A 16,728-nucleotide genomic window follows, 5' to 3' on the forward strand; every position below is an offset into this window, starting at 1 on the left:
AAATCAGTTCTTCTGTTTAATTTGATTTACTGTAACAGCCACATGTTTTTCACATATTTACAGAAATGGCAATGTGCTGAGAGCTGTAGGCTAACATTAATTTTCAATTTATTTCTTCTGGCGGTAAATGTACACAATTTGGTGCTAGCTGTAAATAATAAAATAACCGTAATTTGCAGCTGCTATATTTGTGAATATTATGTAAAAGTGTTGGACACAGTAAAATACATAAATAACAAAAAACAGGAATACTATATTTAAGGTAGGATAATAACAGTAACTAAGGAACTAAAATACTGAACTGCTAAAAATAAAGTTACAATCGTTAGACTGTAGTTTCTATAAATTATCAAGTTTGTTTTTAGGATATGACAGCACTTTTCAAAGTACCAATAACACAGCGAGGCTGTCTTTTGGAGCTATTATGAATATTTGAAAATTAAATTAAATAGAAACTTTGTACAATAAACTAATAAATACTTCAAAACTATTGTTGGTTGTTAGTTCATGTATGAGTTTAGAATACTACCTATAGCCTATATGATTTGACACGTTCCTATAGTTTTAGTCAAATAAATTCAGCAAACATATTCGATTTAACAAATCAGTTACAGGCAATGACCACCAAAATATCATTAGACCAGCCTACAGTACACTGTGTTTAGTACAATGCACAATAATAATTCACAGTTAAGTACTTCCTGAAGGCTTTTAAATGAATATTGTTGTTTTAATTTTTAAATTTTATTTTTTTACAATTAGCTTAGGCTTGCCGATAGTGGTTTTGAATACTAGTAATACATAGTAGTAAGATTTATATGTCAAGTAGTAATATTTATATGTTTTAATTTTATAAAAAAATCTTTGTGTCTCACTTCACACACAGCAATATAATGAGCTCTTCTGCCATCTAGTGGACAGAGAGAGGAAAACAAGGTTCACGCATTGACTGACAACCAAAAGTTCACCTGCTTCAACGAAACCACAGAAATAGGCTACTTTTTGTAAAAAGTGCCAGTCTATAAATGAAAAGTGTAATGAAACCCCTTTAGCCATAGGGGTTTCACGAAACCACTCCTCCAACCTACACAAAAAGTGAAATGATCCCACTACCTTTACTCTACAGTTTAACCACGTGTGGAGAGCAAGTGTGTTGGACTGCGCAGACGGATCAGGGTATGACATTCAATTCGCTATCGCAGTACTTTGATGCACCAATGGTCTGCACAGCTCTCCTCTTGGCTTGCCATGCACTATCCTCCCTCTTTCATCAAAAGTGGTAATATAGTAGAATAAAGGTGTTAGGTTTTTTTCTTTTTGGATGGGGGTTGGTTTCGTGACACTTTTTTAGGGCAGTGTGTTTTGTGTTGTGATTTTCGCGCAATGAAGTTCTGCTGTCATCTAGTGGAGAGATTACAGTAATACTCTGAGCCTACAGCCTGAGGTAAAGAAAATACCTGCAGATTGCTGTAGCGTGCTTGGTGACCTTTAATTCTCAAATATGTCTATATTTGCATGTGACTTTTATCTAAGATCTAACACTTTTTAAGATTTTTATTTTTTGTGTTGGGGGGCTGTGCCATAGACAGTAAAAGAAATGGACACAGCGACCCCATTGGATTCAACGGAGACAAGTGAAGTCAATTAGAAGCACGCACTTCCTGGGTGTGTCAGTAAAAGATTGCCTGTGAGCTTCTCTCCAATGCTGCGTCCGAAACCGCCTACTACATACTATATAGTACGCGAAAAGCAGTAGGCGAGGCGAGTAGTATGTCCGAATACATAGTATTCGAAAAACAGTATGCGAAAAGTACCCGGATGACCTACTACTTCCGGTTAGATTTTGCAGTGTGCATACGATGGACGCTTCACTATCCCATGATGCCCCGGACGAGGAGTTATCCAACGAAGAAGAAGATGCACGCGGCTGTTTTCGCGCTGAAATGAAATGACGTGATGACGACGTATGTCACGTGATGTAGCAACATGGCGGATGTAGTACGTCCGAATCTCATTCATACTACCCGGATTCATACTATACAGTACCTACTGTTTTAACGCCAAGTAAGTAGGTACTTCATCTAATTCAGTACCTACTATACAGTATGCGGTTTCGGACGCAGCCCAAGTCCATACGGTAATTTCTCTACTGTGCGACAGAAAGTCGCAGGTTATGACGCAATCGTTAGCCTATTTTTACAAAAACTGCTTCTACTGGGACATAACGTAAGATACATGGTAATGGAGCCTTTTATACATTTTCGTGTTTCTTTAGAAATAATTAATGGACAAATGGAGTCTTTAAACGCCTCAGATGTGAAGTTATTCGCTGTCAAAGTGACGCCAAAATGAATGGGAGTCAATGGGATGCTAACAGCAGATGGGTGTTCGCTAAGCAATGGCGGCGTCCAGGGAAGCTTCAATAAAATATGAAACCCTGCCCCCCTGGGCTGTGCAGGTGTTGGTCCTGTAGCTATCCTTACACATGCCTGAGTAAAAATTTGCCTTTTTGGGTGTGTCCTTTAAAATGCAATTGAGCGTATGAAATGCAAAAGCTGAATGGAATGATGGTGTTTTTTTGCCATTTAAATTCAATTGTGTTGTAAATTTTTTCTCGCTCTTTCTCTCTGCACTAAATGGCAGTGCCTTGGTTTGATAGTGCAGATTAAGGGGCGGTATTATTGTAATTATTGTAAAGCTGCGTTTAAACCTGCAATGTGTAACTTGTGCCTTTCTATCACCATCTCTGTTTGAAACATAAAATTGCAGTTATTTGTAAAGTAATTTTCTTTAACTAAATTTTGACAAAAATATCAGATAGAATCTTTTAATTCTGAGCCGGCGAATTGTAGACATATGTGGGTACATAATGCATTTATTTCCTTCATTTCAACATTTTTATACTATTGTTATTTCATTTTTATTTATTTATTTTAAATAAAAAATACAAGCAAATCAGAGGAACCATACAAGTATAAGGAGGTAAGTAAATATTATCCTTAACAGAAGAATAAAAAACGACAACAACATCAGCAGGATTTTCCAGAAAATATAAAAGGGATGTTTTGCATTGCAGGATGATTTCTAAAATGTATACAGTAGAGAGTATAGAGCTTTAACACTTGATTTTAAATTTAATTGTCATGATCTTCAAGCATGAAGCTTTCATTCAAATTACAGCATATATTGTGTTATTTACACCTTTTATTTTTATCAAAAATGTATAATGTAATAATGGGTGTAATCTTGTCAGGCAGCCGATCATCAATCATGAAAAGTCTCTTCAGGTCTTTTAGAATCCCATTTCATTAGGACTAGAGGAGAGACGGTTAAAAAAAACTGATTATAATTTATGTTTATTTTCATGTGTGTGTTTAGTTATATAACAAACACCAAACTTACTACAGAATCTGGTCTTTGTCGTCTGTACATCAACATCTGTTGAGAAAGATTAAGAAAGTTTTAAGACTTATGAGCCGTTACATCTTTTAAAGATGCCAAAAATCCATTAATACAAAATGTTACATTGTTCTCTGATACCTACATAGAAGGTCTGTGGCTTTATTTAGTGCAAAAATTACCGGGAGATGGTTTTACAAGTCCATTTACAACCCTAGGATTTGTACCCAGAATGAAATTGTCTGTTATTACCTTATTTGAAAGGGTCATGAATATTAATGTTGAGCTTTGCTCTGATTGGCTACTTTACAGATCGGCTCATTTCAGTAGCTCTGTGTGTGTTCAAATAGACCTCATGTTTGAGCCTGTATCAGATGAAGATACAGAATGAGGAATAATTCAATATTCTTAGATTGGAAACAAACGTTTCTGTGTAAGTTTGTGTTTTTTCAGTATGGACCTGCAAAACGTAACTGTAACGTCAGTAGTAAAACTTCAGCCTAAACGCTAGCATAGAGAATTAACTAGCATATAGGATTAATTCAGCAGTCACATTTTAAGCATTGTAACAACTTTGTAATTAATGTGTAATGCTGAGGGCGTACATTTAGACTGTAACGTCACAGTCAGTGTCAGGTTGAGGCTTGCCTGTTTTTTTAGTTTCAGGTCTTTTGCCTGCACAAGGTTTACATAAGGAGGAAACAATCATGTTTAAGGCTCAAGATAAGTCATTACCGTGTTCAGAACTCTTATTATTTATCTATGCTTACGTAAATATAGTTTTCCATTCTACCGCATCTTTAAATCTGCATGAATGACAGTCCTGTTTGTTTGTTTGTTTGTTTGTTTGTTTGTTTGTTTGTTTGTTGGGACTGAAAGTCTAAAAGTCTAATCTGAGAAAAATATTAACCTGCTTATGTTTGCGAATGGCTTTGATGATAACAACTAGAAGCAAGATGAAGACCACAATTCCACTGCTGATGGCAACCCAAAGCCAGATGTCCACCGGAGCTTTCTCTGTGAAACAATTTAACAACAGCAGCGTTACACATTGTATTGCACACTTTTCACTCTACTACTCTAGAGCGGCCATATTGAGCGTGGAATTGTCCCCATTCATAGTAATAGCAGTGCACAATCTTGATAAATCAAATTTCTGTACTCTTTTTTTCTTACCAATCCGTAGAAAAATCTCTGAAAATGTCAGCAACTTCTGGCCGTCCCAGAGTTCACAGGTCCATTTGCCTTTGTCCTCCACCCTCACAAGGAAGGACAGAAATGCTGAATGAGGAGATGAGCTGAGAAGGGGATGAGTGGAACCAGATGGACGTCTCCATTTCACCTCATGGGTTGTATTATGTCCTAATGAGCATGACAGATTCACCCTTTGGCCTTCGATAAGAGGACTACGTGTAGCAGTAGATGTAACTTACAGGGAAGAAATATGAGACAGTTCAGATTAGATAATGCAAAAAGTAACTATCAAATATTGTTTATTCACATTTTGTGTGTTTTGTGACTGCAGTAAGAAAGCTGTTCTAGATGTTTTAAGTAGTAGTATGTAGTATGACATCCTTTATATCTCCGAAGAGTCTTTAGTTTAATCAGATTTATAAAAGAACCGAATCTTTCCGATAACGTACAAAAAAATGAAGAAGGAGGAGTTACTACAGTGGGTGGAGGGAGTACGAGTCATGCAACACAACACTTCTCTTGATGTGAATGTTTGTAAGTTCTAGCGTCTCCCGCTGTTTGACGGGTGGGCGGGGTTTTCCAGGGGAAGTGCCCATATAAAGAAGTGATACGTATAGAAAACCCCTGAAACGTCAGTTGGACCTGTAATCGAAAAACTTTCCGAAACTTGTACGAACCCTGGAGAAGTGCATTCGGCACAGAAATACTCTGTAACACGTCCAACTGCTTTTTTGACACTTTGCCTACGTTTAGCATGAGGAAACAACTCTATAGCTGTGTCAGTAAGTCAGAAAGCTTGAAATACCATTGAACTCCCCCTTTAACATGTACATTTAATTTTTTTTATTGTCGAATATGATTTTAAAGGCAAGATTATGACTTAATTTAGTCCGTTCTTCATACAGAGCCATCGTATGGCTTTAAAAAAGGAACACATTACATATATGATGCTTCTGTCTATTGTGAAAATTTACAGGCTCTGGTTCCCAATCCACATTCATTGTTTAAAATGAGAGTTGCTTGTGCTTGAAGGGGGGTGTAAAGCTATTTCATGCATTCTGACTTATTAACACTGTTTATGTTAAATTCCTCATGCTAAACATAAAGGGCCCTATTTTAACGATCTAAGCGCATTGTCTAAAGTTTACTTCGTAAACTGAAAAACTAAGCGGATGAAAAAGATCCCCAGTTTAAGATTAATGTTAAATAATTGTGTTGTTTTTCACTTTTTTTTTATTAACTTCTTACACCCTGAAGCTATTTTGGGGATTTTCGCCTGGATTTGGCCTACCCAATTTCAAAAGCATCCCATACCCACATGCAGAGGTTTACATACAAAAGTTTGGTATCATTTTACAGGTAACCCTTTGAAATTACATAAAACACTGTTAAAAGTGCTCAACATGGTTGTATGTGATGTCAGGCCTCTAATAAACACAAAAATAAATAGGCGCTTTTTGATGTTTTTTTCTAAAGTTTTTATTTGAAAGTATATAACTCTGGCCCTGGGTATCTCAGGTCCCTGAAGACAGTTTTGTTTGATTCCAACAATTGTCAGCTTACAGAGGAAAAAGGAATTTTTTCTCTATCACAATCTATGCAAAAGTTATTTTACTCCAACTAAAGGGAGGAATAATACCCTTTTTGTATACAATTTCTGCCTAAGAACATTTGAAGTGTCCCCATAACCACATACAGTGGAATAAATGCAATTTCTTTATATCATTTTAAAGAAAACCCTTTGAAGTTACATAAAAAGCTGCTGTTTGTGACAAATTTTGTTATTTATGTTGTTTTTCATATGATGAAACACCAAATTTTCTTTTTTATGTTGTAAATACTGTCTTTGATAGTGTATAACTCTGGTTCTGGGTGCTCTAGCAGACTGCAGACAGTTCTGGTTGTTAGCAGCAGCAGACAGTAAACACCCAAAAAAAGAATGAACTCTTTAGCATGTCGCATTCAAAAGTTATTCTCATTTTACTAAAGGGTGTGAAAATACATTTTTCATATAAATATTAATTTTTTGTTTTGCACATATAATAAATAGCAAGGGATTATATATGCATACAACCAAAGAAAATGCTGTGAATGGACTCATTGTTTAGAGTAGGACCTAAAATAAAAGATGGTGTATCATTTGTGGCTATATGTGCTATCTGAGGCAGTCCACACTCAAGTTTCACATATGTTTACAAAAGACCATTTTTTACCTTATTATTCATTCAGCGATTGTTGGATATGTGTTGATATTAGAACAAAAATAACGCTGTAGCCTTATTCCTGAGAGTGAGAGCTTTCATTTGATATAAGACTTGCCCATGTTTGTCATTTTTGAAAAATATGAAATATGTAAATATTAAATGATATAATAAAATATTGGGGGGGTGATAGTGTAAATTAAGTGTAAATAACTTTCTTACAGTAAAACATGTGTCAAAGTGATGCATATCTGCAGAAAGTAGAGACTCTAAGCTTTCAAACAGTATCTCATATGTGTTACTGGGGTCCATGACGGAGCATTAAAGATTAAAAGAATCTTTTATATTAAGTCAAAATACGAAATTCTGGACCCGGGACAGGGTCCTCAGGGTTGAAGAGGTTAAAACCCGTTTTCTTTTAGTCATGGAAGTAAAAAGCAGGCTTTGAATTGCTTTAAATGTATGGCTATCCAAAATCATCAAAAAATAATTTACAAGTATGTAAGAAAAGGTTTGTACTCTAAAAATACTTTATTTGTAACAAACAGGAGATAAAGAATTTACAAACGGCTCTCCGCAAGGTTCAGCACTTGGACAGCGTCAGTTTAAGCATTACTTAAAAAAATTTCTCATCCCACCATATCCACAGGTACAGAGTCATCATATACAATAAATCCATGAGGTAACATTTTAAAAAAAAAACATTTAAAAACAGATGCATTTGTTTAAAGCAAAGCATTTATTTACTTACCAGGCTGCAGGTGAAGCAGCCCTTTTTGTCTTCTAACGTCTCATAATTAGTCCTCATTTATGTCCAAGAGACTCAATAATAATCTTTTACATTCAATCCTTTAATCTTTCATATTTAAAAGCGTTTTTGTGCTGCTGCGCATTCATGTATGTGTTAAGCAAACCCGCGTTGTCGTCCCGTTTAGGCGTATATTACTACTGCGCTCTTTAAATAACAAAAAAAACATATTTCGCCATTGACTTTAGACTTTAGACCAGGTTTTGGTCAATGGCGTAGTCTATTTTACTTGCCTCAAAATAGCATTGTGCCAACAATGCGCCTGAACACACTTCGTTTTCAGACCAGAACGCCCATGGGCGCAAAAGGGGGCGCAAATGCAGTTGCTATTTAAACAACGTGGCGCTAAACGTGAAAATGATAATTGCGCATGGTGGAAACTAGCAAAAGACACTTGCGTCGCGCATTGCGCTGCATTGCGCCGGGTGTAAGATAAAGCCCAAAGTGTCAAAACAGCAGTTATTTCTGTGCCGAATGCACCAGGGTTCTTAAATGTTTCGGAAAGTTTACATAACAATTTTGTTCTATTTCTTTAATGGGCAATTTCAGTGCTGGAAGTACAGTGGAAGCCTTATATGGGCACTTTAACCAAAAATACCACACACTAACAAAGAGATGACACAAAGTCAATGTCACCAAAGAAGCAACCTAGCCTTATGGAAACAATGGATATAGTTGCTCCGAGGTAGCAACGGAGTGCATGTGTGTAAGTTTAACACTTGATTTCTATCAAAATTTGGGTGGTACAGCTGATCTGTCTTTCTTAAATCTGATAAAACTAAAGACCCTTTGGATATATGAAGGATATAATACGACTCAAGATTAACATCAGATGGGTATAAACGCTGTGTGTTATGTGAGCTTTAAGCTATAATATTTTGCTGAGCTACTCCTTTGTGTTTCACAAAAGAAAAGGCATACATATTTGGAATGACAATAAAGGTGAGTAAATATTGACAGAACTGTTTTTTGTATGAACTGTCCCTTTAATGCAAGTAACTTCACCTACCCTTCAAAACCTCCACCTTGATTTTCTTGCTGAAAGTCCTGCCTTTAAAGTTGAGAGCACAGGTGTACTCCCCCCTGATCGCCTCAGACACAGGCAGCTTAATGATGGACAGATCCTTGTCTTTCAACTCTCTCTGCTGGACATTGATGGGTGCATCCTTTGTGGCGATCCATTTAATTGTTGAATTTATATGGAGGGTGAGAACATCTTTTGGAGGTTGCTGGTTTGTATTGCTTAGAGGACTGAAACTCCAGTTACCCCCCAGCAGATGGTCACGTAAGAGGTCCCAGGGAATGTCATCGGATAAAGAACAAGGAATGTTGACAGAAGTGGAGTTGGAGACAGAGGTATAAATGGGATCTGATGGAGTAGAGAGATCTGGAAGATAAGACAAAAAAATAAAGTAAAACCCTGTATTATGCATGCAGTGCAGCAAGGTCACACAGGACTAAAACACTTCTTTGAAGCTACAAATTAATATATATTCTGTTCATCTTATAGTATATGCATTTTCTGTTCTTCTTATACAGTATATGCATTTTGTATGTTTCTTATTCATATAGACAAATCACAGAGTATAAAGAAATTCCTGCGTGCATGCTCACCTATTACATAAGCAGTCGTCGTTGCCTTGACTTCTCTCTTATCATACTTAACAGTGCATGTCCAAACACCACTAGCACACACGGGCACATTTGACACTGTATTGTAACCACCAGAGCCACCCTTCTTTACGTTACATTTTGAGTTTTCAGGTGGTGTCCAATTAACAATGGCTTTTTGGCTGAATTGACCCGTTTCCAGCTCACATCTCAGAGACAGGGTTTCTCCTACCATCACTGCCTGCGGTCTACTTACAGTAACTAAAATAAAGAGAAAACAGCTGGAATTAGAGAAATATACACAAAGTGAAAGTGTTGCAATGTGTAATAATTTAACGTAATAAACACAAGTAGAAAAAAGATTTGGATGTTAAAGTGAATGTGTATGTGAATAATGTTTAACCAATGTAATTCTGTCAATAAAACCTGAATTGAGGCTACAATGGTTTCAGTGGTCTTATTGTGGAAATAGATTATTAAAAAGATTTGCAGTTCTCCTATTCTGTAGTTCAGTCCTCTGGCACTAGATGGCACACCACATCTTCTGTATTCTTCAAATTCCCACACAAGTCAAAATTATTTACTACCTTGTTTATTTTTATTTATTGTTTCATCATCTATTTGAGAAAAAAACTAATTGGAAAGGAATTCATGTTTTTAAAAATGTGTGTTTTTAAACAGGATTTTAAAAATGATTTGAATGTTAATCTCTGTCCTTTATTTCTCTTGAGAACACCTCTCTGTATTTTTTCCTCTGTCTTACCACGACGCAATCTGTAGGTCTTGGTATACGTCTCTGTAAATATGTGTTGTTCACATCTGAAAAGTCCAAAATCACTTTCATGTACTGGTGAAATTTGAACAGAGAAATCCAGTAACATAGAGAACCGTGCCTTGTCTTTCCCTGCAAAGAATATACATACATGTGCTGTTATATCATGATAGCCTCATTATTATTGTAGCATAGGCTTAAATAAAACAATTCTCACCTGGTTGAATTCCAGATTGAGGGTTTCTGCTGATTACAAGGGTCTTGTCTGGCCCATACCAGTTCACATAAACCATGTTTGGATAGTTAGTAGATCCTCCATGTAAGTTTCGGGGCAGAGTTACAGTTCCTCCTTCCTGTGCGTAAATGTCCGTTTCTGATGGTAGAAGAGCACATAAGACTTGCACAGGCTGCTACTGTCATAAAACAATTACCAAGATTTTTGCAAGAAACGGTTAGTATGTGTTACATGCTAAGCCAAACTTACCTTCTGCCTTTAAAAATCGGAGGGTCAGAAGTATTAAAATCCAACACAACATCATTGTGTTATAACGGGAGAAACAAAGAGGAAATCTGAAAAAATTCAGTTTCACTTCACTAATTTCATGGCCATAAAAATGCATCAATCAGCAGCAGTATGGTAGTTCCACTAGGGATCCTCTGTAAACTGCCTACAAAATGTCTACATAAACGATATAGAATAGCATTTAGCAAGTGAATCATTTTGCAGAATTAGACATGCCTACATTTAAAAAAGTCATCTACCCACATATTTGGGGTGAATAGATAAACATTTTCTTATTTAACAGCAATGGCGGTTGGTGACTTCTCTTCCGAGGGGCGCAAATTAAAAATTTTGGATGGAACTATTCCTTAAAGAGGCCATTCCACAATAATTTTTTTAAATGTAAAATAAATCATTGGTGTCCCCAGAGTAGGTATGTGAAGATTTAGCTCAAAATACACAGATACCCGGCAGATAATTTATCATAACATGTTAAAATTACTACTTTGGAGGTGTGAGCAAAAATTAAACATTTTTGTGTGTCCTTTTAAATGCAAATGAAATGTTTATAAAATGCAAACACTGATCGCCATAATGATGGTGGTTTGTTGAAATTTAAACTCAACTGTGCTGTCAATTACTTTCTCTCTCTTTCTCTGCACTAAATGGCAGTGCCGTGGTTGGATATACCAATTAAGGGGCGGTATTATTATAACAAGATCCCCCTTTGACATATCAAGGGGAGCCAAATTTCAATTACCTATTTTTTCATGTGCTTGCAGCAAATGGTTTACCAAAACTAAATTACCAGGTTGTTCTTTTTGACATTTTCTAGGTTGATTGAAGCACTGGGGATGCAATTATAGCACTCAAACATGGGAAAAGTCAGATTTTCATGATATGTCCCCTTTAATATTTTATGGTTTGAAACAGTATAGTCATCAATTTCAAAATCAACGTTTCTTTTGTCACTTATTTTGACAAATTAAAATTTTAAGTGGCAAATGGTCAGTAGCCTTGTCTTGTGGGTGAGATGTAACAAAATCAGTTTAACAGAATTAAGATACACGGTCAAAAATAAAGGTACAAAGCTGTCAATGGGGCAGTACTATTTAAAAAAGATCCTAATATATACCATTTCAGCACAAATATGTATCTTTGAACTGCCAATATGTACCTTTGAAGTACTATTATGCACTCTTTGGGTACAAAGGTGTACCTTTTTGAAAGGGTACTGTCCCAGTGACAACTTTTGTACCTTTATTTCTGAGAGTGTACGGTGTAAGCTCTGAGATCATAATTTTAGCCCGAACCCAGAAAACTCCCACCTTTAACTGGGATGGATGAACTAGCTGCGAGTGAGGCAATGGGGTGGAGGAGGGATGCTGCAAAAAAAAGGGACAGAGGTGAGAGACACCTCTATATAGGCAAGGCAAGGCAAGGCAAGGCAAGTTTATTTGTATAGCACATTTCATACACAGAGGTCATTCAAAGTGCTTTACACAGAAATGAGAAAACAATATATAAAAAAGAAAATGTAAAAATAAGAGATACACGATAAAATCACAATAAAAACAAAGATATATGAGAATTTAAAATAACAATTAAACAAAATAAATGTGATTTTAATAAAAACAGTTTAAAATGTTAAAAAGAATAAAACAGGAGTAAAAGTGACTTGAATTAAAGATAATTCACTTCAAAATGAAAAACCCGGCCACCATCCACCCATCCCCACGCTGCTCCAAACCCGCACACATCCCCCCCCCCTCCAACGAACACAAAGAAGATACCCCGAGAAATGATGGCAAACACACAGCAGCAAGCAATCATAGACCTCCATCTTGGGAAAAAAATATTTTGTAAGTATTTGGACCATATTTTTTTTATTCCTACCATGGAAGCCCACGGCCACCCACCGCTACGCGCCCACCACCACCTCCCAAAATATCCTCCCCCATGCCCACCAGAAAAAAAAGAAACCCACACAGGTCCAGAGCAACACGAGGACGAGAAAACGATGACAGAGCCCCCATTCCAAAGTGAATCATCCCTTCAAAGTGCAGTCAGTGTGAACCAGCACAGTGTTCATTCAGTAAATGCAGAGTTAAACAGATGTGTTTTTAATCTAGATTTAAAAGTGTTTACTGTTGAAGCACATCTGATCTCTTCTGGAAGCTGATTCCAGCTAGAGGTGGCATAATAACTAAATGCTGACGCACCTTGTTTTGAGTGAACCCTTGGTATTTCTAACTGACCGGATCCTAATGATCTGAGTAATCTGTTAGGTTTATATTCAGTTAGCATATCTGTCATGTATTTGGGTCCTAAGCCATGAAGTGATTTATAAACGAGTAACAATACTTTAAAATCTATCCTAAATGGGACAGGAAGCCAGTGTAAGAACCTGAGGACTGGAGTGATGTGCTCAGATTTTTTGGTTCTGGTCAGAATTCTGGCAGCAGCGTTCTGTATGAGACTTCTTCGTGCTGATTGGTTGGATTACATGACCATGCTCCTCCCAAATTTGGTTAAATAAACTTCATTAAAATAATTTATTCAGGGCATAAACACAATTTTAAGATATAAATTAATATCAATTTTATTTTAACTGGTACCATCTAAATCAATTCTTCTGTTTAATTTGATTTACTGTAACAGGCAGCCACATGTTTTTCACATATTTACAGAAATGGCAAGGTGCTGAGAGCTGTAGGCTAACATTAATTTTCAATGTATTTCTTCTGACAGTAAATTTACACAATTTGGTGCTAGCTGTAAATACTAAAATAACCTTAATTTGCAGCTGCTATATTTGTGAATATTATGTAAAAATGCTGGACACAGTAAAATACATAAATAACAAAAAAAACAGGAATACTATTTAAGGTAGGATAATAACAGTAACTAAGGAACTAAAATACTGAACTGCTAAAAATAATGACTATAGTTTCTCTAAATTATAAAGTTTGTTTTTAGGATATGACAGCACTTTTCAAAGTACAAATAACACAGTGAGGCTGTCTTTTGGAGGTGTTAAGAATATTTTTTTAAATATTAAAATTAAATAGACACTTTATACACTAATAAATACTACAAAACTATTGTTGGTTGTTAGTTCATGTATGAGTTTAAAATACTACCTATTTATGATTTGACAAGTTCCTATAGTTTTAGTCAAATAAATTCAGCAAAAATATTCAATTTAACAAATCAGTTACAGGCAATGACCACCAAAATATCATTAGACCAGCCTACAGTACACTGTGTATAGTACAATGCACAATAATAATTCACAGTGAAGTTACTTCCTGAAAGCTTTTAAATAAGTGCTGTTTTTTATTTTTTACGATTAGCTTAGGCTTGCCAAAAGTGGTTTTGAATGCTGGTAATAAGCAGTAGTAAGATTTATATGTCAAGTAGTAATATTTCTATGTTTAATGATAAAATTATTTGTGTCGCACTTTACATCACTTCACAGACAGCAATATAATGAGCTCTTCTGCCATCTAGTGGACAGAGAGAGGAAAACAAGGTTCACGCACGACTGACAACCAAAAGTTCACCTGCTTCACCGAAACCACATATACAGAAACAGGCTAGTTTTTGTAAAAAGTGCCAGTCGAATACTATTAATGAAAAGTGTAATGAAACGCCTTTAGCCAAAAGTGTATTACGAAACCACTCCTCCAACCTAAAAACAAATGTTATGAAACCGCCACCTCCACACTCAAAAAAGTGAAATAACCCCACCACCTTTACTCTACAGTTTAACCACGTGTGGAGAGGGAGGATGTTGCATGGAGTGTGTTGGACTGTGCAGATGGATCAGGGTATGACATTCAATTCGCTTTCGCAGTACTTTCATGCACCAAATGGTCTGCACAGCCCTCCTCTTGTCATGCACTATCCTCCCACATTTAACACAAGTGGTAAGACAGTTGAGTAGGGGTGGTAGTTTTTTTTTTTTTTTGATGGGGCTTGATTTCATTACACTTGGCAGTGTTGTGACGTTTGCGCAATGAAGTTCTGCTGTCATCTAGTGGAGAGATTACTGTAATATTCTGAGCCAACAGCCTGTGGTAACAAGACAATACCTGCGGATTTGCTGTGGCGTGCTTGGTGACCTTTAATTCTTAAATATGTCGATATTTGAATGAGACTTTATCTAAGATCTAAAACACTTTTTAAGATCTTTATTATTTGTGTTGAGAGGTCCCCTTGACCCTGTAGCTATCCTTACACAAAAATCTGTGTAGTAATGTTTAAAGAGTTTTATTAAAGGGGTCATATTATACGATTTTTTTATAAAAATGTAAAATAAGTAGGCTATTTGGTGTCCCCAGAGTGCGTATGTGAAGTTTTAGCTCAAAATACTCCACAGATAATTAATTATAGCATGTTAAAATTGGCACTTTGTAAGCCTGAGCAAAAATTTGCTGTTTTGGGGTGTGTCCTTTAAAATGCAAATGTGCGGATGAAATGCAAACACTGTTTGCAATGATGGTGTTTTGTTGCAATTTAAATTCAATTGTGCTGTCAATTTTTTTCTCTCTTTCTCTCTGCACTAAATGGCAATGGCATGGTTGGATAGTGCCGAATAAGGGGCGGTATCATTGTAATTGGCCTTTCTACCTACCTCACAAAACAGGCGAAATCTGAACGACCAAATTTTTCACATGCTTGCATAAATTGCTTACCCAAACAAAGTTACTGGGTTGTTTTTCTTCAAATTTTCACGCTATGATCCCTTTAACAAACTATATATAGTTTAAAATATACAGATAATGTTATATTACTGAAATGCAAGCTATTAAAATACATATATTTTTTTTAATGTTTTTAGTGTTTTATAATGTTCATCAAGGCTGTGTTTAAAGGGATAGTTCGGCCAAAAACGATATTAAACCCATGATTTACTCACCCCCAAGCTGTCCGAGTTGCATATGTCCATCGTTTTTCAGACAAACACATTTTCGGATATTTTAGAAAATATTTTATATCTTTCAGTTGATTAAATGTAATGTTACGGGGTCCAGCAATAGTCCACGACCTTCAAGTCCAAAAAAAGTGCGTCCATCCTTCACAAATTAAATCCAAACGGCTCCAGGATGATAAACAAAGGTCTTCTGTGGGTAATCCGTGCGGTGTTGTTGTAGAAATATCCATATTTAAAATGTTATTAACGTTATAAACTACCTTCCGGTAGCGCCGCCATCTTAGACTCAGGAGAGAGTATTAGCGTAGTGTACGCACTTTTCTTAGGGACGTGTGACAAATTCGGAGGGTGGGGGCACAGAGCAGCAGCAGAGTAACTCTGTACGCTGCGTAAGCTCTCATCCTGAATGCGCATCACTCTAAGATGGCGGCGCTACCGGAAGGTAGTTTATAACGTTAATAACATTTTAAATATGGATATTTCTACAACAACACCGCACGGATTACCCACAGAAGACCTTTGTTTATCATCCTGGAGCCGTTTGGATTTAATTTGTGAAGGATGGACGCACTTTTTTTGGACTTGAAGGTCGTGGACTATTGCTGGACCCCGTAACATTACATTTAATCAACTGAAAGATATAAAATATTTTCTAAAATATCCGAAAATGTGTTTGTCTGAAAAACGATGGACATATGCAACTCGGACAGCTTGGGGGTGAGTAAATCATGGGTTTAATATCGTTTTTTGCCGAACTATCCCTTTAAAGCTGCAATGAGTAACTTTTGCCATCTCTGTTTGAAACATAAAATTGCAGTTATTTGTGGAATAATTTTCTTTAGCTTAGATGCGTTGTGCTTCACCGCACTACTCTGAGTCTACACAGATGAATCGGATATCTGTGATCTAGTGTCTGTGGTATTTTTTTTATAAAAAGTCCTAAAATGTACACAACTTGAAAAACAAACATTACACATAATGTAAATAAGTTGTCACAGAATATGAATGTGGGAATAACTAAATTTTGACAAAAATATCAGATAGAATCTTATAATTCCAAGTCGGCAAATTGTTGAGGTGGGTACATGATGCATTCTCTAATTAACATTTTCATACTATCGTTTTTTTTTATATTTTTTCGATTTCTTAATATTTTTATTTATTTACAATAAAAATACAAGCAAATCAGAGGAAATGTAAACATAATATATTTTAATTTAATAGAACCATACGAGTATAAGGAGGTAAGTAAATATGGAAGTCAAAAAAATTTTACAGAAAAAAAATGACAACAACATCAGC

The 16,728-nt window shown here is 36.0% G+C and overlaps 1 protein-coding gene across 1 annotated transcript; it reads right to left on the bottom strand.

The window, feature by feature from the left end:
* Positions 1-2,846: 2,846 nt before the first annotated feature.
* Positions 2,847-10,599, bottom strand: LOC135743443 (uncharacterized). Its single transcript, XM_065261157.1, has 9 exons — positions 10,470-10,599; positions 10,203-10,358; positions 9,977-10,117; positions 9,217-9,474; positions 8,612-8,989; positions 4,576-4,827; positions 4,310-4,416; positions 3,403-3,438; positions 2,847-3,314 (listed from the first exon to the last, which is right to left on the bottom strand). Exons 1-9 carry the CDS (start codon positions 10,522-10,524, stop codon positions 3,309-3,311), a joined length of 1,389 nt encoding a protein of 462 aa, XP_065117229.1. The 5' UTR covers positions 10,525-10,599; the 3' UTR covers positions 2,847-3,308.
* Positions 10,600-16,728: the final 6,129 nt, after the last annotated feature.

The sequence above is a fragment of the Paramisgurnus dabryanus genome, chromosome 13 (assembly GCF_030506205.2).
Source record: "Paramisgurnus dabryanus chromosome 13, PD_genome_1.1, whole genome shotgun sequence".
Lineage (NCBI taxonomy): Eukaryota > Metazoa > Chordata > Actinopteri > Cypriniformes > Cobitidae > Paramisgurnus > Paramisgurnus dabryanus.